The 22,239-nt window shown below is 49.6% G+C and overlaps 1 protein-coding gene across 5 annotated transcripts in view; it reads left to right on the plus strand.

Annotated features, from left to right (window-relative positions):
• Nucleotides 1-22,239, plus strand: part of kalrna (kalirin RhoGEF kinase a) — a gene marked incomplete at both ends in the record, with an annotated part of 193,384 nt that overhangs the window by 42,373 nt on the left and 128,772 nt on the right. For all 5 annotated transcript variants that reach the window (XM_084443201.1, XM_084443203.1, XM_084443200.1 and 2 more), the window contains 3 exons: nucleotides 7,924-7,995; nucleotides 14,727-14,838; nucleotides 21,538-21,730. In XM_084443201.1, the coding sequence (XP_084299327.1) occupies nucleotides 7,924-7,995; nucleotides 14,727-14,838; nucleotides 21,538-21,730 (377 nt within the window). The remainder of the gene's footprint in view (nucleotides 1-7,923; nucleotides 7,996-14,726; nucleotides 14,839-21,537; nucleotides 21,731-22,239) is intronic.

Raw genomic sequence — 22,239 nt, forward strand, 5'->3', positions numbered from 1 at the left:
TGTGATTGGGTGAGGCTAGTTGGGTGAGTGAATGTGATTGAGTGAGGCTTATTGGGTGAGTGAATGTGATTGGGTGAGGCTAGTTGGGTGAGTGAATGTGATTGGGTGAGGCTAGTTGGGTGAGTGAATGTGATTGGGTGAGGCTAGTTGGGTGAGTGAATGTGATTGGGTGAGGCTAGTTGTCTGTGGGGTGAGTTTGGCGGTGGTGCAGAGATGTTGGTGTGGTGTCATGTTCACAGAGGATCGGCCAATCACAGTACACCATCTGTGGCTGGACATCAAAGTGGCCCGCTGGCAGACCCTGGCCACGCCAGCACTGGGACAGATATTTATGAAGATGACTTTAGCAGATAGAAATCCTGTGTGTGTGTGGGGGGGGTGGGGGTGGGGGGGGGGGGGCATGTGGGTGTGTGTGTGGATGCATGTGCACGTGTGCGTGCGTGTGTGTGTGTGTGCGTGTGTGTATGTATGACCCAACGCTGGGGTTTTGAGTCGGCATCAGAGCTGTTTACTGTATTATAGTACGTATAGTGTAGTGCTCTGTTAGTGCTCAGTAGAGCTACCGGTGTGTGCTCTGGGGACAGAGACAGTAGAGCTACCGGTGTGTGCTCTGGGGACAGAGACAGTAGAGCTACCGGTGTGTGCTCTGGGGACAGAGACAGTAGAGCTACCGGTGTGTGCTCTGGGGACAGAGACAGTAGAGCTAATGGTGTGTGCTCTGGGGACAGAGACAGTAGAGCTACCGGTGTGTGCTCTGGGGACAGAGACAGTAGAGCTAATGGTGTGTGCTCTGGGGACAGAGACAGTAGAGCTAATGGTGTGTGCTCTGGGGACAGAGACAGTAGAGCTACCGGTGTGTGCTCTGGGGACAGAGACAGTAGAGCTAATGGTGTGTGCTCTGGGGACAGAGACAGTAGAGCTAATGGTGTGTGCTCTGGGGACAGAGACAGTAGAGCTACCGGTGTGTGCTCTGGGGACAGAGACAGTAGAGCTACCGGTGTGTGCTCTGGGGACAGAGACAGTAGAGCTACCGGTGTGTGCTCTGGGGACAGAGACAGTAGAGCTACCGGTGTGTGCTCTGGGGACAGAGACAGTAGAGCTAATGGTGTGTGCTCTGGGGACAGAGACAGTAGAGCTACTGGTGTGTGCTCTGGGGACAGAGACAGTAGAGCTACCGGTGTGTGCTCTGGGGACAGAGACAGTAGAGCTACCGGTGTGTGCTCTGGGGACAGAGACAGTAGAGCTACCGGTGTGTGCTCTGGGGACAGAGACAGTAGAGCTACCGGTGTGTGCTCTGGGGACAGAGACAGTAGAGCTAATGGTGTGTGCTCTGGGGACAGAGACAGTAGAGCTACCGGTGTGTGCTCTGGGGACAGAGACAGTAGAGCTACCGGTGTGTGCTCTGGGGACAGAGGCGGTGGTAGAGTGTTTTTTTTTTTTAGAGACGTGCAGAGAGACAGTCGTAGAGGGTGTAGAGGAGAGGGTCAGGGGCTCCAATCCCTCCCCTCTCCCCCCCCTCTCTCTCACTCTCGTCCCCCAGAGACCTGTCAGTGTGACCCTCCCACCAGGGCTCCATCCAGCAGGACAGGACATGATACTCCAGGCTCACACAATGTGTGTGTGAGTGTGTGAACCTGGAACCCAGCTAGCATGCGACACACTCCTCACACACCCCTCTCTGTGTGATTGCATTTATTGATTGTATTTATTGATTTCCTGGACCGATATCAGCTGTGAGCAGCCTGGGGGAAAATTGGCCCTGCTGGGGCATTGATCCTCTCCTCCCCTCCTCCCTCTATCCCTCTCACTCCACTCCTCCCCTTCTCCCTCCTCCCCTTCTCCCTCTATCCTCCTCCCTCCTCCCCCCATCACTCTCACCTCCACTGTCAGTATCCCCAAACGCCCTGTATGAAGGAGGAGAGGAGAAGAGAGGAGAAGAGAGAAGAGAGGAGAGGAGAGAAGAGAAGAGAAGAGAAGAGAAGAGAGAAGAGGAGAGGAGAGGAGAGGAGAGGAGAGGAGAGGAGAGGAGAGGAGAGGAGAGGAGAGGAGAGGAGAGGAGAGGAGAGGAGAGGAGAGGAGAGGAGAGGAGAGGAGAGGAGAGAGAAGAGGGGAGGAGAGAGGGAGAAGAGAGGAGAGGAGAGAGAGGAGAGAATAAGAGGGGTCTTATTGGTTAACAGGGTCAGAGTTGTTTGTCACAGTCTGTGGTGTGGGAGCACTGGACTGTGTGTGTGTGTGAGAGAGAGAGAGAGAGAGAGAGAGAGAGAGAGAGAGAGAGAGAGAGAGAGAGAGAGAGGTGGAGAGAGAGATAGGGAGGTAGAGATAGAGAGAGAGGGAGACAGAGAGAGAGAGAGGGAGGTAGAGATAGAGAGAGAGAGAGAGAGAGAGGGGGAGGTAGAGATAGATAGAGAGAGAGAGAGAGAGAGAGAGAGAGAGATAGAGAGAGAGGGAGGTAGAGATAGAGAGAGAGAGAGGGAGAGAGAGAGAGAGAGAGAGAGAGAGGGAGGTAGAGAGAGAGGGAGAGAGATAAAGAGAGAGGGGGGTAGAGATAGAGAGATAGAGAGAGATAGAGAGAGAGAGGGAGGTAGAGAGAGAGAGAGAGAGAGAGGGAGAGAGATAGAGAGAGATCCCCAGTACCAGCCAGGGTTGTCCAGTCTGAGTCAGTGGAGGAGGTGGTAGCTGAGAGGAAGCTCATACACGTGTTGCTGTCACTTCAAGTCTAAACACGCTGGATAGATCTCCTCCCTCCTGGACCTGCGCTCCCCAGACGCCCCCCAGACCTGGAGGCCTCACTGCTGCTCTCCACAGAGCCCCCCAGCCCTGAAGACAGGCCTGACAGAGGCCCCCAGCCCTGAAGACAGGCCTGACAGAGGCCCCCAGCCCTGAAGACAGGCCTGACAGAGGCCCCCAGCCCTGAAGACAGGCCTGACAGAGCCACCCAGCCCTGAAGACAGGCCTGACAGAGCCCCCCTGACCTGAAGACAGGCCTCACAGCTGCTCACCTGCTGGTTTCCATCCATCCAGGCCTCTAAGCTCCCGGTCCAGGAGATTTATCTCTGGATGATGTACTGAGGATCTGGATGATCTGCTGAGGAAGGAGGAACAGGTGTTGGTCTGGTTCTTCACTGGGTCCAGACTCTCTCAGCCGGACGGACAGGAACAGACAACTCAGCAGAGGCTTAGGGTCCTAAAACACCCTAGCCCTAACCCTAGCCCTAACCCTAGCCCTAACATATCCAGGAGGTTTGGGCTGCTGTGCTGTTTCTGGGGTTGAGGTCACATGTTCAGGAGCCCCAGTGTCTTCTGGGTGAAGGATTAGAAGGCACTTCACCGCCCTTCTACTCAGAGGTAATAGACACAGGGCTTCCTGTGGAGATGGTGTGTGTGTGTGTGTGTGTGTGTGTGTGTGTGTGTGTGTGTGTGTGTGTGTGTGTGTGTGTCTGTTGCCTGTGTAGCTGTCTCCAGCATAGCTCTAGGTGAGTGTGTGTGTGTCTCTCTCTAGGTGTGTATGTGTGTGTGTGTGTCTGGATGTGTGTGTGTCTCCAGGTGTGTGTGTGTGTGTGTGTGTGTCTCCAGGTGTGTGTATTTGTGTGTGTCTCTTCGTGTGTTGTCTGTGTAGCTGGGGGCGGCTGTAGCACAGTTGGTAGAGCGGGTCGTTCAATGATCGAAGGGTCAGCGGTTCGAATCCCAGCTCAGACTGTCCACATGTCAAAGTGTCCTTGAGCAAGACACCTAACCCCAAATTGCTCCCAATGAGCAGGTTAGCACCTTGCATGGCAGCTACTGCCATTGGTGTGTGAATGTGTGTGTGAATGGGTGAATGAGAGGCCATTGTAAAAGCGCTTTGAGTGCCGCTAAGGTGGAAAAGCGCTATATAAGTGCAGTTTACCATTTAGCTGTCTCCAGCATAGTTCTTGGTGTGTGTGTGTGTGTGTGTGTGTGTGTGTGTGTGTGTGTCTGGGGATGGGTGTTGCCTGTGTAGCTGTCTCCGACTTAGCTCTAGGTGTGTGTGTGTGTGTCTTTGGGTGAGTGTTTGTGTGTCTGTGTGTGTATGTGTGTGTGTGTATGTGTGTGTGTGTGTGTGTGTGTGTGTGATGACTGACACATAGCTCTCTCCTCTCTTCTCTCATGTTTTTGAAGATTAGAAGTGTCTGGTTTTAAAGTGGTTGGTGTTTAGTTCATTGTGAGGGTGTTTCAATAAAGAAACAAAAGCCTCTTCTCTTCTTCTATTAGAACTCCATATGTTAGTCAAACCCAGCAGGACGGGAATGAGAGAGAGAGAGAGAGGGAGAGAGAGAGAGGGAGAGAGAGAGGGAGAGAGAGGAGAGAGAGGGAGAGAGAGAGGGAGAGAGAGAGAGAGGGAGAGAGAGAGAGAAAATGAAGAGAGGGAGAGAGAGAAGAGAGGGAGAGAGAGGAGAGATGAAAGAGATAGAGAGAAAGGATAGTGGGAGAGAGAGAGGGAGAGAGTTTCATAACACAGCAGACGGATGGGCAGCTGAACTGAGAGTCATGCAGAGAGAGAGGAAGGGAGAGAGAGAGAGAGAGAGAGAGAGAGAAAGAGAGACCAGGAGAGAGACGGGTCACATGCCTTTACTGCACAAACACGTGGCCTTGTCCAAAACAGATCACTCTGGAAGCACTGGTCATACTTACTGGTTACGCGTATCGATTACAGATTCCCATTTAGCGAGCGGAGGCTGTTATCTCATGGTCACTGATGCCGACCGCGAGCCTGGCTAGAGCATGTGATCCTGGGAGAAAGCTCTCGTAGGCCAGGGAGCAGCTGAGAGACTGACGTTTCCTACGCTAAATGCAATTATTGTAAGCGGCTTTGGATAAAAGCATCAGCTAAATGACTGTAATGTAATGTCAAAATGTAAGGTAATGGAAGACAGCACAGTAGGTCAGTCAGATGGTGCTGGCACGCCTTCTGGACAGAGATCACATTAGAATAAGCACTAGGTCTGGGAAGGGACTGTATGTGTATGTGTAAGTGTATGTGCGTGTGTGTGTTGTACTGTAGTGTGTGTGTGTGTGTGTGTTGTAGTGTGTGTGTGTGTGTGTGTGTGTGTGTTGTAGTGTGTGTGTGTGTGTGTGTGTGTGTGTGTGTGTGTGTGTGTGTGTGTGTGTGTGTGTGTGTGTGTGCTCCCTCAGCTGGGCTCTGAAGGTCCTAATGAGACTAGAAACGAGAAACTGATGGGTGTTTTTCCCATCATGCCATGCTGTGCTGTGCTGTGCTGTGCTGTGCTGTGCTGTGCTGTGCTGTGCTGTGGTGTGGTGTGGTGTGGTGTGGTGTGCTGTGCTGTGCTGTGGTGTGCTGTGGTGTGCTGTGGTGTGGTGTGGTGTGCTGTGGTGTGCTGTGGTGTGCTGTGGTGTGCTGTGGTGTGGTGTGCTGTGCTGTGGTGTGCTGTGGTGTGCTGTGCTGTGCTGTGCTGTGCTGTGCTGTGCTGTGGTATGGTGTAGTGTGGTGTGGTGTGGTGTGGTGTGGTGTGGTGTGGTGTGGTATGGTGTGCTGTGGTGTGGTATGGTGTGCTGTGCTGTGGTGTGGTGTGGTGTGGTGTGGTGTGGTGTGGTGTGGTGTGGTGTGGTGTGGTGTGCTGTGGTGTGGTGTGGTGTGGTGTGCTGTGGTATGGTGTAGTGTAGTGTAGTGTAGTGTAGTGTAGTGTAGTGTAGTGTAGTGTGCTGTGCTGTGCTGTTGTGTGGTGTGGTGTGGTGTGGTGTGGTGTGGTGTGCTGTGCTGTGCTGTGGTGTGCTGTGGGGTAGTGTAGTGTAGTGTAGTGTAGTGTGGTGTGCTGTGGTGTGCTGTGGGGTAGTGTAGTGTAGTGTAGTGTAGTGTAGTGTAGTGTAGTGTAGTGTGGTGTGCTGTGGTGTGCTGTGGTGTAGTGTAGTGTAGTGTAGTGTAGTGTAGTGTAGTGTAGTGTAGTGTAGTGTAGTGTGCTGTGCTGTTGTGTGGTGTGGTGTGGTGTGGTGTGCTGTGCTGTGGTGTGGTGTGGTGTGGTGTGGTGTGCTGTGCTGTGCTGTGCTGTGCTGTGCTGTGGTGTGGTGTGGTGTGCTGTGGTATGGTGTAGTGTAGTGTAGTGTAGTGTAGTGTAGTGTAGTGTAGTGTAGTGTGGTGTGCTGTGGTGTGCTGTGGGGTAGTGTAGTGTAGTGTAGTGTAGTGTAGTGTAGTGTAGTGTGCTGTGCTGTGCTGTGCTGTGCTGTTGTGTGGTGTGGTGTGGTGTGGTGTGGTGTGGTGTGGTGTGGTGTGGTGTGGTGTGGTGTGGTGTGGTGTGGTGTGGTGTGGTGTGGTGTGCTGTGGTATGGTGTAGTGTAGTGTAGTGTAGTGTAGTGTAGTGTGCTGTGCTGTGCTGTGGTGTGCTGTGGGGTAGTGTAGTGTAGTGTAGTGTAGTGTAGTGTAGTGTAGTGTGCTGTGCTGTGCTGTGCTGTGGTGTGCTGAGTTCTGATGGGTGGCCTTGCTCCGTTGCTCTGCCTGTGTGTGTGTCTGTGTGTGTGTGTGTGTCTGTGTGTATTACAGAGAGAGAGAGAGACAGGGAGAGATAGAGAGATTGAGAGAGAGCTAGATTGAGAGAGAGGGAGAGATAGAGAGAGAGATTGAGAGAGATAGATTGAGAGAGAGAGGGAGAGATAGAGAGAGAGAGGGAGAGAGAGATTGAGAGAGAGGGAGGGATAGAGAGAGATAGATTGAGAGAGTGAGAGAGAGAGGGAGAGAGGAGAGATAGATTGAGAGAAAGAGAGATGGAGAGAAAGAGAGAGAGAGATGGATTGAGAGAGTGAGAGAGATTGAGAGAGAGGGAGAGGGGGAAATATAGATTGAGAGAGAGAGGGAGAGAGAGAGAGAGAGAGATAGATTTAGAGAGCGAGAAAGAGATGGAGAAAGAGAGAGAGATAGATTGAGAGAGCGAGAGAGATAGATTGAGAGATAGAGAGGGAGAGAGAGAGAGAGGGAGAGAGAAAGGGAGAGATAGAGAGAAAGAGAGGGTGAGAGAGAGGGAGAGATAAAGAGGGAGAGATAGAGAGAGAGAGAGAGAGAGGGAGAGAGAGATAGAGAGAGAAAGAGAAAGAGAGGGAGAGAGAGATAGATTGAAAGATAGAGAGAAAGAGAGGGAGAGAGAGATAGGTTGAGAGATAGAGAGGGAAAAAGATAGCTTGAGAGAGAGATAGAGAGGGAGAGAGAGAGAGGGAGAGAGATAGATTGAGAGATAGAGAGAGAGAGAGATAGATAGATTGAGAGAGAGTGAGAGAGATAGATAGAGGGAGAGAGAGATAGATTGAGAGATAGAGATAGAGAGGGAGAGAGAGATAGGTTGAGAGATAGAGAGGGAGAGAGAGAGATTGAGAGATAGAGATAGAGAGGGAGAGAGAGAGAGGGAGAGAGAGATTGAGAGATAGATTGAGAGATAGAGAGAGATAGAGAGAGATAGAGAGGGAGAGAGAGGGAGAGCTGTGTGTGGTGATATCTTGGTGATGCTGTGAGAGAGAGGGGGAGCGGTCCCCTGAACCCCAGTGAGGTCATACTGTGTTCCCCTCTGAGCCCACTGAGCCCACCCCTGACCCCTAACCCCTGACCCCTAACCGCTCCTCAGGAGGGGGCATGCAGGGTGAGAACCGCCAACCACAGCTCAGAGAGAAACCCTCACCCCGTCATCTTCAACCTCAGTTTGGATTCCAAATGTTCATTTTCAGATGTGCCAGCTCCTTTTATTGTTTGTGCCATTCTGTTCCAAAACACCGGGAGAGAACGTGGAGAAAGGTCTCAGGGTCTGGAGAACGTGGAGAAAGGTCTCAGGGTCTGGAGAACGTTGCGATTAGAACTGTTTTCCCTGCGCTGCCCTGCCTGTGTGTGTGTGCTCTGTGTTCTGGAATGTAGATCTGATAATCTGATTATAGCGTAAAGCTGATTAGTGAATCCCATCTCTCCTCTTCCAGGGTCCTTCAGAGATGGCATCAAGGCGTCTGATGTCCTGCCTGTGCTGAAAGAGAAAGTGGCCTTCGTGTCAGGTGAGTGAGAGATACTGCCCCGGTGCAAAGTATTGCTGTTTACCCCAAAGTATACCACAAAGTACTGCACAAGGTATACCACAAAGTACTACAAAGTACCCCAAAGTATAATGCAAAGTACCCCAAGTATACTGCAAAGTACCACAAAGTACCCCAAAGTATACCACTAAGTACCGCAAAGTACTCCAAAGCACACCACAAAGTACCTCAAAGTATTCCGCAAAGTACCGCAAAGTATTGCAAAGTACCCCAACGTTTACTGCAAACTACCGCAAAATATCAAAGTACCTCAAAGTACCCCAAAGTATACTACACAGTACTGCAAAGTATTGCTGTGTACCCCAAAGTATACCACAAAGTACTGCAAAGTTACCAGTTTTGGAAAAAAAAGACCCACCTGATAATTTAATAACGTGACCAATAATGTAATAAGGTATTACATTATCAGAAAAATGGTATTGCATTATCAGTCAGGAAATTTTATAACATTATTGGTTAAGTTATTACATTATCAGGTTTTATTACATTTTCGATTGTGTTAAGTCAAACTTGTATTACATTATCAGGCGTTATTACATTATCAGTTAATTATTACATTATCGGGTGCTACATACCCCGTCCGTGAGATAGATAGATAGATAGATAGATAGATAGATAGATAGATAGATAGATAGATAGATAGATAGATAGATAGATAGATAGATAGATAGATAGATAGATAGACACCCAATTGTCTCCCATCGTCAGCCACATTGTCATCCACAATATGCCAGGAAGTGCAATTTTAGAATAGAGACGGCCCATCACCATAGCCTGCACTGTGAAGGAATGGACTTGTAGTCGTCCATTGTTGTCCAAATGCCTAGAGACTGCACTATAAACATCAAGGTATCTAAAAAAAGAAAACATATATCACACATACCTTCATGTATTTCTCTGTTAAAACCTGGTAGATTGCTGCACAGGTTTCAGGAACGGGTTTCTGAATCGTTGACTCTCCCACTCTGAACTGGTAAGGCTCTTGAAGCTTTCTCCTGTAAATATTAACAAGCACATGGCACACATGTTTAAGCACTTTGTTCAAAATCCCTGCGCTTATTAAACCATAAAAAACTGAAAATGCTATAAATTAATGTAAATAAACCTTTAGCTCACCTGTTGCCAAGAAGTGCAGTAATAATCAGATGTTTGCCTACGGAGATACAATCGCGGTAGTTCATGGTTTTGCCTCTGGATGAGTGGACTAACTAGTTCCTTCAACTTTGGACGAGTGGACTAACTAGTCCCTTCAACTCTGGATGAGTGGACTAACTAGTCCCTCCAACTCTGGATGAGTGGACTAACTAGTCCCTTCAACTCTGGACGAGTGGACTAACTAGTTCCTTCAACTCTGGACGAGTGGACTAACTAGTTCCTTCAACTCTGGACGAGTGGACTAACTAGTTCCTTCAACTCGTGGAGCTGATCAGGAAAGAGCAGAACACACTTTTTTTTATCGGATATTTCATTTATCTCTGGCTCTTGACACAAGTTCGGGAAAGTCCCCAGACTAGAGGATGCATACTTTCACCCATTTTGTGCGGTTTCTCCTCATCTTTCGCCTATGCCTCTTCTGTTCTACAACACAAGGAACCAGGGCTGATAACGGTAGTGCTCATTTAAATTTATCAAACCTCTTCAATTTACACAAATTACAGTAGTAGGACATTCTCAGAGATGACCGTCTGTGCTGAGCGAGTGCTGTATTTGTAGCTAAACAAATGCTGTGTTGTTTACGGTTTATAGATCCGGTGGACTTCCGTTTCTTCTTGATGATACTGACAACTACCACCTGGTGGTGTGGAGTTATTTCATCTCATGCAAGCGCTGGCTGTTGTCTACTTGGTGTGTTCAAGAGAAACTTGTCGGCCCTGAATCAGGGCATGAGGCAACGCAAGGCGACAGCAGTTGTCTTCGTCGGCGCTAGTTCTTTGATGTGTGGATGGTGTGTAATATTTACACAGTAAGGAATGTCATATCTCTGTTATGATCAGTCAGATCCTAAAGTAACTGATTCATGTAGACCATGGGTTCCCAAACTCCATCAATGTGGGCCTCCCCTCTGAAAACAGTGACACACCCGCGCCCCCCCAACCCCCCAAATTTGTCCATTATGTAAGGCAGCGTTAGCTAGCCCATAACGTAACACAGCTAAGTTAGCTCGGTGGCACCTGTTGCTAGTTAACGTTATGACGTTTTCGCACAATACATTCCATGCCTGCGGGGGGAGGATCTCTCTGCACTATCCACAAATTTTGTATACATCTCTCCTATTATTTTTTTTGATCGTCTGACCTTCAAATCACGTTCATATTAAATTATTAATAAATTCATAGACATTTAAAAAATGTAACAAAAAAAACAACATTTTTCCTTTATTTCTTTCTTTCTTTCTAACCATCCCTCTGCGCCTCCCCTGAATTTCTTTGGGGCCCCCCAGGGGAGGCCCACCTCACAGTTTGGGAATGCTTGATGTAGACTATCGTGGCTCACCTCAGGTAACTGATTTATCTAGACTATCGTAGCTCATCTCAAGAGGTTGTCTAGAATATCGTAGCTCACCTCAGGTAACTGATTTATCTAGACTATCTGAGCTCATCTCAAGAGGTTGTCTAGACTATCGTAGCTCACCTCAGGTAACTGATTTATCTAGACTATCGTAGCTCATCTCAAGAGGTTGTCTAGACTATCGTAGCTCACCTCGGGTAACTGATTTATCTAGACTATCGTAGCTCACCTCAGGCAGTTGTAACTGATGTGGGGTGGGTGTGTCAGGACATTAATATTTACACAGTAGGGAAGGTCATATCTCTGTTATGATCAGTCAGGTCCTAATGTAACTTATTTATCTAGACTATCATAGATTCATGTAGACTATCGTAGCTCTCCTCAGGTGGTTGTAACTGATTCATGTAGACTATCGTAGCTCTCCTCAGGTGGTTGTAACTGATTCATGTAGACTATCGTAGCTCTCCTCAGGTGGTTGTAACTGATTCATGTAGACTATCGTAGCTCTCCTCAGGTGGTTGTAACTGATTCATGTAGACTATCGTAGCTCTCCTCAGGTGGTTGTAACTGATTCATGTAGACTATCGTAGCTCTCCTCAGGTGGTTGTAACTGATTCATGTAGACTATCGTAGCTCTCCTCAGGTGGTTGTAACTGATTCATGTAGACTATCGTAGCTCTCCTCAGGTGGTTGTAACTGATTCATGTAGACTATCGTAGCTCTCCTCAGGTGGTTGTAACTGATTCATGTAGACTATCGTAGCTCTCCTCAGGTGGTTGTAACTGATTCATGTAGACTATCGTAGCTCTCCTCAGGTGGTTGTAAGTGGCCAGTGGCCATCACATCCAATGTAGTGAAATCAATGGAGAGAATTGTAGACTATCGTAGCTCTCCTCAGGTGGTTGTAAGTGGCCAGTGGCCATCACATCCAATGTAGTGAAATCAATGGAGAGAATTGTAACAGAGGAGCTTTGTAGGGAGGTGGAGCCTTCCCTAGATCAGTTTCAGTTTGCCTTATGAATGAAAATCGTACTTGGTTTACTTCGATTTCAAGAACACGCTGAGTGGTCGGTCAAGCTGGGTTCAAACAAAGACAATAGGTTTATTCTGATGTTACGTTTTGCAAACTGGACTCTGGAAAATTTAACTCGTCACTTTCGGATACTGCAATAAGCAGTACAGGGGCCCCACAGGGAACCATTAGTTCCACCCTTTGGTTTACTCTAATACAAATGACTGTGTTAGTTCCACCCTTTGGTTTACTCTAATACAAATGACTGTGTTAGTTCCCAACCCAATCAGTTTGTAGTCACATTGTCGGATGACACTGTGATCCTCAGTCTACTCAAAAGAGATTCCAACATTGTTAGTCATACAACTGGGGTGGGCAGGTTTGTGGGTTGGTGTGAAGAACATGACCACGACATCAAGCAGGTCACCACCTACAAATACTTAGGGGTTGTTTTTGATAGGGAACTTAACTGGCACACACATGTGGCAGATGTGTGTGCTAGAGTCCATCAACACCTTTTCTCTGCAGGCTCAGAGTTTTTGGTGTATGCAGGAACATTATGTTGATCTTCTATAGAGCATCCATAGTCAGTTTTGCGCTATGGCGTTACCGGCTGGTTTGGGAATCTGACGGTCAAATACAAATCTCAATCATCATCTGATCCATCTCATGCGTTGAACTCTGAGTATGAGCTGCTGAACTCAGGTAGGAGGTACAGGGTCCCCATGTGTAAGATTAATAGATATAAGCACTCGTTTGTTCCTCTATCAATTAAATTGATGAATGAGCTCCCCTCGGGGGTCAGACATAATAACGGGCGACCCTGATATAAGTGTATAAGGTGGTGGGTGGTGTTCGAATATTATATACTGTAGATCTTTGCTCTGGTTTACTGTATTGTACTGGGTTGTCTATTTATAGTATTGCACTGTATTGCACTTGCACTGCGTTGTTGCACTGAGACGAATGTCTGTAACTACCTTTAACTACCTCAATCAGTTAGTGTATGTGTCATATGTACTGTTTTTTGTATCTTGTACTGCAGCTTTTAGCCTTTTTGACTCCAAGACAAATTTCTCCTTCGTGAGACAAATAAAGCCGAACCTTGATTCATGTAGACTATCATAGCTCACCTCAGGTGGTTGCCTCTTCCTCCACGGGGGTCACCACAAGGGCATGTTACCACATCTCCACTCCCATTGGCTGGCTGCTCAGCATCTCATCCACCATTGGCTGAATAGATGAAGATGATGTCACCTCCTTCCTTTATCACTACTGCACTGGGCACTTCCATCACCTGCTGTACCATACTGTGTGTGTGTGTGTGTGTGTGTGTGTGTGTGTGTGTGTGTGTGTGTGTGTGTGTGTGTGTGTATGTGCGTGTGTGTGTGCGTGTGTATGTGTTTGCATGTGCGCACACACACAGACACACACGCACATACACACAGATGTGAAAAAGTACGTTGTCTCAAGTCAAGCCGCCCCCCCCACTCCGGTCCCCCCCCCCCCACTCCGGTCTCCCCCCCCCCCTCCCTCCACTCCGAGCTGCTCTCCTCCACCATGAAGCCCCCAGAGCTCTCTGCTCCATTAGCGCTGTAGCAACCCAGCAGTCAGCCTGCCTTATCACACACACACACTCTCACACACACTCTCACACACACACACACACACACACACACACTCACACACACACACACACACACACACACACACACACACCACACACACACTCACACACACATACGCACACACACACTAACACTCACACACACACATACGCACACACACACTAACACACACACATATACGCACACACACACACACACTCACACACACACATACGCACGCACACACACACACATACACACACACACACACACACACCGGCCTTATCTCCCCAGCAGAGCCAGCGCACACGCGGCCCGGCTTCACGTGGGGGGATGAGGGATGAGGGATGAGGGAGGGAGGGAGGGAGGGAGGGAGGGAGGGAGGGAGGGAGGGAGGGAGGGACCTTGAAGAAGATGAAAGGCTGTTGAACATGAATTTTGTCAGGAAGGGGAGTGTGGGGGAGGGAGGGAGGGAGAGAGTGGGAGGGGGGGCACCCAGAAAGTGTCAACAGATTAGAGCCTCTCTCTGGGTCTCCAGCCTCCCCTCTGTCTCCTCTCTACCCCCTCTGCCTCCCCTCTGTCTCCCCTCTACCCCCCTCTGTCTCCCCTCTACCCCCCTCTGTCTCCTCTCTACCCCCCTCTGTCTCCCCTCTACCCCCCTCTGTCTCCCCTCTACCCCCCTCTTTCTCCTCTCTACCTCCCTCTACCTCCCCTCTACCCCCCTCTGTCTCCCCTCTACCCCCCTCTGTCTCCTCTCTACCCCCTCTACCTCCCCTCTACCTCCCCTCTGTCTCCCCTCTACCCCCCTCTGTCTCCCCTCTACCCCCCTCTGTCTCCCCTCTACCCCCCTCTGTCTCCTCTCTACCTCCCCTCTGTCTCCCCTCTACCCCCCTCTGTCTCCCCTCTACCCCCCTCTGTCTCCTCTCTACCTCCCCTCTGTCTCCCCTCTACCCCCCTCTGTCTCCCCTCTACCCCCCTCTGTCTCCCCTCTACCCCCCCCTCTACCCCCCTCTGTCTCCCCTCTACCTCCCCTCTGTCTCCCCTCTGCCTCCCCTCTACCCCCTCTGTCTCCTCTCTACCTCCCTCTACCCCCTCTGTCTCCTCTCTACCCCCCTCTGTCTCCTCTCTACCTCCCTCTACCCCCTCTGTCTCCTCTCTACCCCCCTCTGCCTCCCCTCTACCCCCTCTGCCTCCCCTCTTCCTCCCCTCTACCCCCTCTGCCTCCCCTCTACCCCCCTCTGCCTCCCCTCTACCTCCCCTCTACCCCCCTCTGCCTCCCCTCTACCTCCCCTCTACCCCCTCTACCCCCCTCTGCCTCCCCTCTACCTCCCCTCTACCCCCTCTACGCCCCTCTGCCTCCCCTCTACCCCCCCTCCCCTCCTCTCTCCATGGAGGACCTGTCCTGTGAGTAACAGGGGAACAGGAGAGCTCTGTATTTCACTCTAATCTGATCATACATCTCTCCACAGGGTTTAAATCACACAAGAACACACACACACACACACACACACACACACACACTCACACAGCTGTCTGAGCGGAGTGTTGTGTGTTCTTGTTCCCAGGAGGCAGGGATAAGAGGGGGGGTCCCATCTTGACGTTTCCAGCCAGGAGCCACGACAGGATAAAACAGGAAGAGCTCCGGAGGCTGGTCACCTACCTTTCCACTGTCCCCAGGTACGTCCCCTACCTCTCCACCGTCCCCTACCTGTCCCCAGGTACGTCCCCTACCTCTCCACCATCCCCTACCTGTCCCCAGGTACGTCCCCTACCTCTCCACCGTCCCCTACCTGTCCCCAGGTACGTCCCCTACCTCTCCACCATCCCCTACCTGTCCCCAGGTACGTCCCCTACCTGTCTACCGTACTCTACCTGTCCCCAGGTACGTCCCCTACCTGTCTACCGTCCTCTACCTGTCCCCAGGTACGTCCCCTACCTCTCCACCGTCCCCTACCTGTCCCCAGGTACGTCCCCTACCTGTCTACCGTCCTCTACCTGTCCCCAGGTACGTCCCCTACCTGTCCACCGTCCCCTACCTGTCCCCAGGTATGTCCTTTACCTCTCCACCGTCCCCAACCTGTCCCCAGGTACGTCCCCTACCTGTCCACCGTCCCCTACCTGTCCCCAGGTATGTCCTTTACCTCTCCACCGTCCCCAACCTGTCCCCAGGTACGTCCCCTACCTGTCCCCAGGTACGTCCCCTACCTGTCTACCGTCCCCTACCTGTCTACCGCCACCTACCTGTCCACCATCCTCTACCTGTCTACCATCCCCTACCTGTACTCAGGTACGTCCCCTACCTGTCCAACATCCCCAGGTATCTGTGGACTCACTAGTCAGTGTCTTAACTCTTCGCTCAACTAGAGACTGAAGACTTCCATTCAGATGTCCTAGCTTCCTAGCTGTGTGTGTGTGTGTGTGTGTGTGTTAAGGGTGACATATATATGTGTGTGTGTATATATGTGTGCAGGGCCGTATGCAGGATTTATGAAATACAGAGGTCATTTAGTCATGGTGCGGGGGGGGTCTCTACTTTTAACAGAACATAATCTTGCATACTGTGTATATATATATATATATATATATACACACACACACACACTCCTACCTACCTACCTACCTACCTACCTACCTCCCTGTCTATTTGTTTATCTATATACAAACATACAATGTATCATGTCACTGTGTGTTTCCCATCATGTTAAGTGAGTGGGCAGTGTACCACCATCATCACCTCTTTCTTTTTATCTTGTCCTCAACAGTTCACTTTCCAAAGCTGAGCTTTGTTTGATGAAATCATTTCATCGTCTCCCTCTCTTTCTCCCTCCCTCTCTCTCTCTCTCTCTCTCTCTCTCTCTCTCTCTCTCTCTCTCTCTCCCCCTTTCTCCCTGTCAGTGAAGAAAGCAAACACATGGTCAATTGATATGTGAATAACAGCCTCTGCTATAGTTGCAATGGCAAATAGGGGACTTAATTTTTAACACAAATTTCAACCATTTACAGATTTCATTGACGGTTTATCAGTCTACCATTGGAATTAATAATGAAAGCCAGCCAACTTTAGTTATATAACGTTAGCACTACACTACTTATCCATTTTAACCAAGCTAGTTTACCTAAGCAGCCTGGAAGATGGCCAGTACCACATTTAACTAACTGCCTTGCAGTTATCTAAAATCAGCTGGCTGCCTGATAGTTAGCTGGTAAGCCTGGAAGACAACCCCTAACATTATCATAACAATGAACAACAACCTACAATCACTACCTACCTACCATCATGTCTACTTGCATGAAATATAACAAGCTAGCTAACTGAGCTACATTTCATGGCAAGTCAAATAGCTATCTGATGTGAACTGCTCAACATTAACTTTAGCGAGCAGCTGGATTTAATTTGTTTTTACCAGATTAATTAGGTTGACTACATTACTTTGCTGTAAACTAGTTATACAACATTATATAGCTAGCTAGCTCAAGCAGGAAACATGGGCAATGTTTGAATTAACTATGTTAGCTTTAGCTAGCAACCGCAATGCTCACTATGGCTTCATTCGTTCATTCATTGTAACATTACTTTATGCAAGTACAGCCGCTGCCTCTTGTGAATAATAATCTCGGGGATGAATGACAGGCAAGCAGCCCACACTGGAATGAATTAGTAGTTTATAAGTTACCTGGCTCGTCCGCTGACCTCTTCCACGCTTGCTTCAGCCTGTAGCAGGTGCTCGACTTACAGTAGGTCACCCCACAAAACACAGCGCGTGTGTGAGTGCCTCAATCAAATATCGTCTTTATGGAGAAGAGAGGAGTCACTCCATCACCTTCCCTCGGTCCTCCCACGTAATTTCACCGCACAAATTAAATGGTTTATTTTTATTTTTAATTTAAAAAATACAGATGGTGTCATGACCTCGGCGTCCTCAATGTTAGTTACAGCCATGTTTGTGTGTGTGTGTGTGTGTGTGTGTGTATATATGTGTGTGTATGTGTATATATCGCTTTGTAACTGGTGATTGGTTTCTTACACACCGCTGTATTTTGTGTGCATGTGTGTGTTTGGCTGTGTGTATTTGTGTGGGTGTGTATATATATGTATGTTTGTGTGTATGTTTGTGTAACCAAGTGAAACGTGGAGTAGCTGGTGAAACTCATTGCTCAAAGGAGCACTAACAGTCCCTCCAAGAGGGACGTCCCTACTGGTGCAGCTGTCAGCGTGCCCCCCTCACAAGCACCTGGGACAAGCCCTTAACTGGGTCCAACTGTTGAGAGTACAATGGTTACATTTGGGTCTGTGGACCAGGGGGTGGTGGGTCTGTAGACCAGGGGGCGGTGGGTCTGTAGACCAGGCCTGATGGTGGGTCTGTAGATCAGGGGGCTGTGGGTCTGTAGACCAGGCCTGGTGGTGGGTCTGTAGACCAGGCCTGATGGTGGGTCTGTAGACCAGGGGGCGGTGGGTCTGTAGATCAGGCCAGGTGGTGGGTCTGTAGACCAGGCCTGGTGGTGGGTCTGTAGATCAGGGGGCTGTGGGTCTGTAGACCAGGCCTGGTGGTGGGTCTGTAGACCAGGCCTGATGGTGGGTCTGTAGACCAGGGGGCGGTGGGTCTGTAGATCAGGCCAGGTGGTGGGTCTGTAGACCAGGCCTGGTGGTGGGTCTGTAGATCAGGGGGCGGTGGGTCTGTAGATCAGGCCAGGTGGTGGGTCTGTAGACCAGGCCTGGTGGTGGGTCTGTAGATCAGGGGGCTGTGGGTCTGTAGATCAGGGGGTGGTGGGTCTGTAGACCAGGGGGCAGTGGGTCTGTAGATCAGAGGGTGGTGGGTCTGTAGATCAGGCCTGGTGGTGGGTCTGTAGACCAGGGGGCGGTGGGTCTGTAGACCAGGCCTGGCAGTGGGTCTGTAGATCAGGGGGTGGTGGGTCTGTAGATCAGGCCTGGTGGTGGGTCTGTGAAGTCGGCTTCAAAGCCTCTCTATGGAGGCCTGAACAAAGGCTGCTAATGAGAGAGCAAGCAGCCCGCCTGCCCAGACAGCTGGCCCGGGAGCAGCCAGCCAGGCGGGCGGCCAGGGAGCCAAAGGGGCCCACTTCACTGACTAGCACATGCTGAGGAGAAGAGGGGAGGGGAGGGGAGGGGAGGGGAGGGGAGGGGAGGGGAGGGGAGGGGAGGGGAGAGGAGGGGAGAGGAGAGAGGAGAGGAGAGGAGAGGAGAGGAGAGGAGAGGAGAGGAGAGGAGAGGAGAGGAGAGGAGAGGAGAGGAGAGGAGAGGAGAGGAGCGGAAGGGAGAGGAGGGGAGGGGAGAGAATAGGAGAGGAGAGGAAGGGAGGGGAGGGGAGAGGAGAGGAGAGGAGAGGAGAGGAGAGGAGAGGAGAGGAGAGGAGAGGAGAGGAGAGGAGAGGAGAGGAGAGGAGAGGAGAGGAGAGCGGCGTTGGGTAGCCACAGCAGCAGCACGGCACTGAACATCCCTCTGGGACAGAGACCCTCTCTCTCTCTCCCTCTGACTCAGCTGGGGACGAGTTTCACTCTCTCAGACAGCTGGTCTCTCTCTCTTCCTCTCTCTCTCTCCTCTCCCAACCCTCCTCTCCACACTTCCCTGTCCTCCAGGCCTGTTAACTCCCCCCCCACACACACACACACACACACACACACGTGCGCGCACACACGCACGCGCACACACACACACACACACACACACACACACACACACACACCTCCCCCGAACCCAAACACCAGGGGCCAGATCATCCCTCTATTTTTAGCTCATGTATTTTCTGTGGTATTTTAGATAATTAACAAACTTTGTTTTTAGCTTGTTAGCTCTGTGGAAATTAGCGTGATGGAACAAATGAAAACATGATGTCACCTTGGCCAACCAGCACAACATGTTAGCTAGTTTCACCTTGGCCAACCAGCACAACATGTTAGCTAGTTTCACCTTGGCTAACTGCCACAACATGTTACTGTAGCTAGTTTCACCTTGGCTAACTGCCACAACATGTTAGCTAGTTTCACCTTGGCTAACTGCCACAACATGTTACTGTAGCTAGTTTCACCTTGGCTAACTGCCACAACATGTTACTGTAGCTAGTTTCACCTTGGATAACTGCCACAACATGTTAGCTAGTTTCACCTTGGCCAACCAGCACAACATGTTAGCTAGTTTCACCTTGGCCAACCAGCACAACATGTTAGCTAGTTTCACCTTGGCCAACCAGCACAACATGTTAGCTAGTTTCACCTTGGCCAACCAGCACAACATGTTAGCTAGTTTCACCTTGGCCAACCAGCACAACATGTTAGCTAGTTTCACCTTGGCTAACTGCCACAACATGTTACTGTAGCTAGTTTCACCTTGGCTAACTGCCACAACATGTTACTGTAGCTAGTTTCACCTTGGCTAACTGCCACACCATGTTACTGTAGCTAGTTTCACCTTGGCTAACTGCCACAACATGTTAGCTAGTTTCACCTTGGCCAACCAGCACAACATGTTAGCTAGTTTCACCTTGGCCAACCACCACAACATGCTAGCTAGTTTCACCTTGGCCAACCACCACAACATGTTAGCGTGTTTCCCATATTGACAGTGGTCAACTAGCCAGACCATTGATGGTGTTCTATGGGAAGAACTGCATCAGACGGGTTGAATAGCAGATCTCTGAAACAGATACTGTTCACCTCCAGCACCTCGTCAGCTCTGCACAAAGGGAGAGAGTCGTCCAGGCGTTAGCTAACACTTCCTCCTCTCAGCACTACCACCATGGCATCCAGGGCCCACTTCCTGTTGTTCTTGGACCAGGCCTCAACGAGGACAGAGAATGGCAGGAAGTCAGGGGAGGAGCAGTGAGAGTACCTAGATGCTGGTGTAGTTTCATGGTGTCCTGGGGGACTGTAGTCTCAGAAAGACCTGGAGGGTCAGAGTCATTCTAGAGAGTAGGGGAGGAAAGGAGGGATGGAGAGAAGGAGGTATGCAGGAAGGGATGGATGGAGAGCTGAGAGATGGGGGGGGAGGAGGGGTGTCTCTAGGTCTCTAGTCTCTAGGAGGGTGCCCAGCGAGGTGAAGCAATTACAGGTTATTTTTATCTTCCAATCCAGTGAAGAGGGTTCCAAGCATGGAGGCTCAGAATAGAATGTTAATAGTATTCTGCTCCGGCCTCGTTACCTGAAATGGAGCCTCACTGTTTAAAAGATAAACCCCCAAGAAATCAAGCTCTCAGTTTGAGCATTTTAGGATCTGCTCTGTAGGAAGGGCACTATGTGTGTGATAGCATTTGTATTATGATCATTATGAGCCGGTGTGTGTGATAGCATGTGTATGGTTATTTCCAAATGTGGTGCTCTACAAGCAGGGTCATCTGGGATCATGCTCTGAAGGTAATGACACAGTTATAACATGCTCTGAAGGTAATGGCACAGTTATAACATGCTCTGAAGGTAATGACAGTTATAACATGCTCTGAAGGTAATGGCACAGTTATAACATGCTCTGAAGGTAATGGCACAGTTATAACATGCTCTGAAGGTAATGACACAGTTATAACATGCTCTGAAGGTAATGACACAGTTATAACATGCTCTGAAGGTAATGGCACAGTTGTAACATGCTCTGAAGGTAATGACACAGTTATAACATGCTCTGAAGGTAATGACACAGTTATAACATGCTCTGAAGGTAATGACAGTTATAATATGCTCTGAAGGTAATGGCACAGTTATAACATGCTCTGAAGGTAATGACAGTTATAATATGCTCTGAAGGTAATGGCACAGTTATAACATGCTCTGAAGGTAATGACAGTTATAATATGCTCTGAAGGTAATGGCACAGTTATAACATGCTCTGAAGGTAATTGCACAGTTATAACATGCTCTGAAGGTAATGGCACAGTTATAACATGCTCTGAAGGTAATGGCACAGTTATAACATGCATCGAGCATCACAGGGCTGGATCCTTCAGGCCCAGCTGTGTGTGTGTGCGTGTGACCGTAGAGAAGTAGGTAGGGAGATAGGTAGGTAAGGAGGTAGGTAGGTAAGGAGGGAGGTAGGGAGGGAGGGAGAGAAGGAGGGGTTGTTAACCAGGTGGGCATACAGAGAGAAACAAAAAAAACAATATAATCAGCTCCTGGGTGTGATGGTATATAGTATATATAGTACAGTATAATTATACAGTATAATGAAGAGACGAAGCTGGGAGGACTGCAGCTACTGCTCTAATTAGCTAATGACTCCGCTCTGCTCACCTCTCCTCTCTCCTCTCCTCCTCTCTGCTCTCCTCTCCTCTCTGCTGTCCTTTCCTTCTCTCTCCTCCTCTCCTCTCCTCCTCTCTCCTGCTCTCCTCCTCTCTCCTCCTCTCTCCTGCTCTCCTCTCCGGTGTGTTGTCCCCACAGTGAGGACGTGTGCAAGCGAGGATTCACGGTCATCATTGACATGCGAGGGTCCAAGTGGGACCTGATCAAACCTCTGCTGAAGACCCTCCAGGAAGCCTTCCCCGCCCAGATCTGCGTCGCACTCATCATCAAACCCGACAACTTTTGGCAGAAGCAGAAGACCAACTTTGGCAGCGCCAAGTTCACGTTTGAGGTAAGACTCTTCTACTCTCTCTCTGCCCTGTCAGAATGAGAAGGAATTAACAGGTTCGGAGCAGCAGTATCCTAATCCAGAGTATTCTAGGTTGTAGTAGTGTCCTAACCCAGAATGTTCTATGTTGTAGTAGTGTCCTAACCCAGAATGTTCTAGGTTGTAGTAGTATCCTAACCCAGAGTGTTCTATGTTGTAGTAGTGTCCTAACCCAGAATGTTCTAGGTTGTAGTAGTATCCTAACCCAGAGTGTTCTATGTTGTAGTAGTATCCTAACCCAGAATGTTCTATGTTGTAGTAGTATCCTAACCCAGAGTGTTCTATGTTGTAGTAGTGTCCTAACCCAGAGTGTTCTATGTTGTAGTAGTATCCTAACCCAGAGTGTCTTATGCTGTAGTAGTATCCTAACCCAGAGTGTTCTATGTTGTAGTAGTATCCTAACCCCGAGTCTGTGTTGTAGCAGTACAGTAGGCTAACTCTAGTGCTCTGTGTTGTAGCAGTAGGCTTACCCT

Source organism: Borostomias antarcticus, assembly GCF_949987555.1.
Source record: "Borostomias antarcticus genome assembly, chromosome: 9".
In the NCBI taxonomy this organism is placed as follows: domain Eukaryota; kingdom Metazoa; phylum Chordata; class Actinopteri; order Stomiiformes; family Stomiidae; genus Borostomias; species Borostomias antarcticus.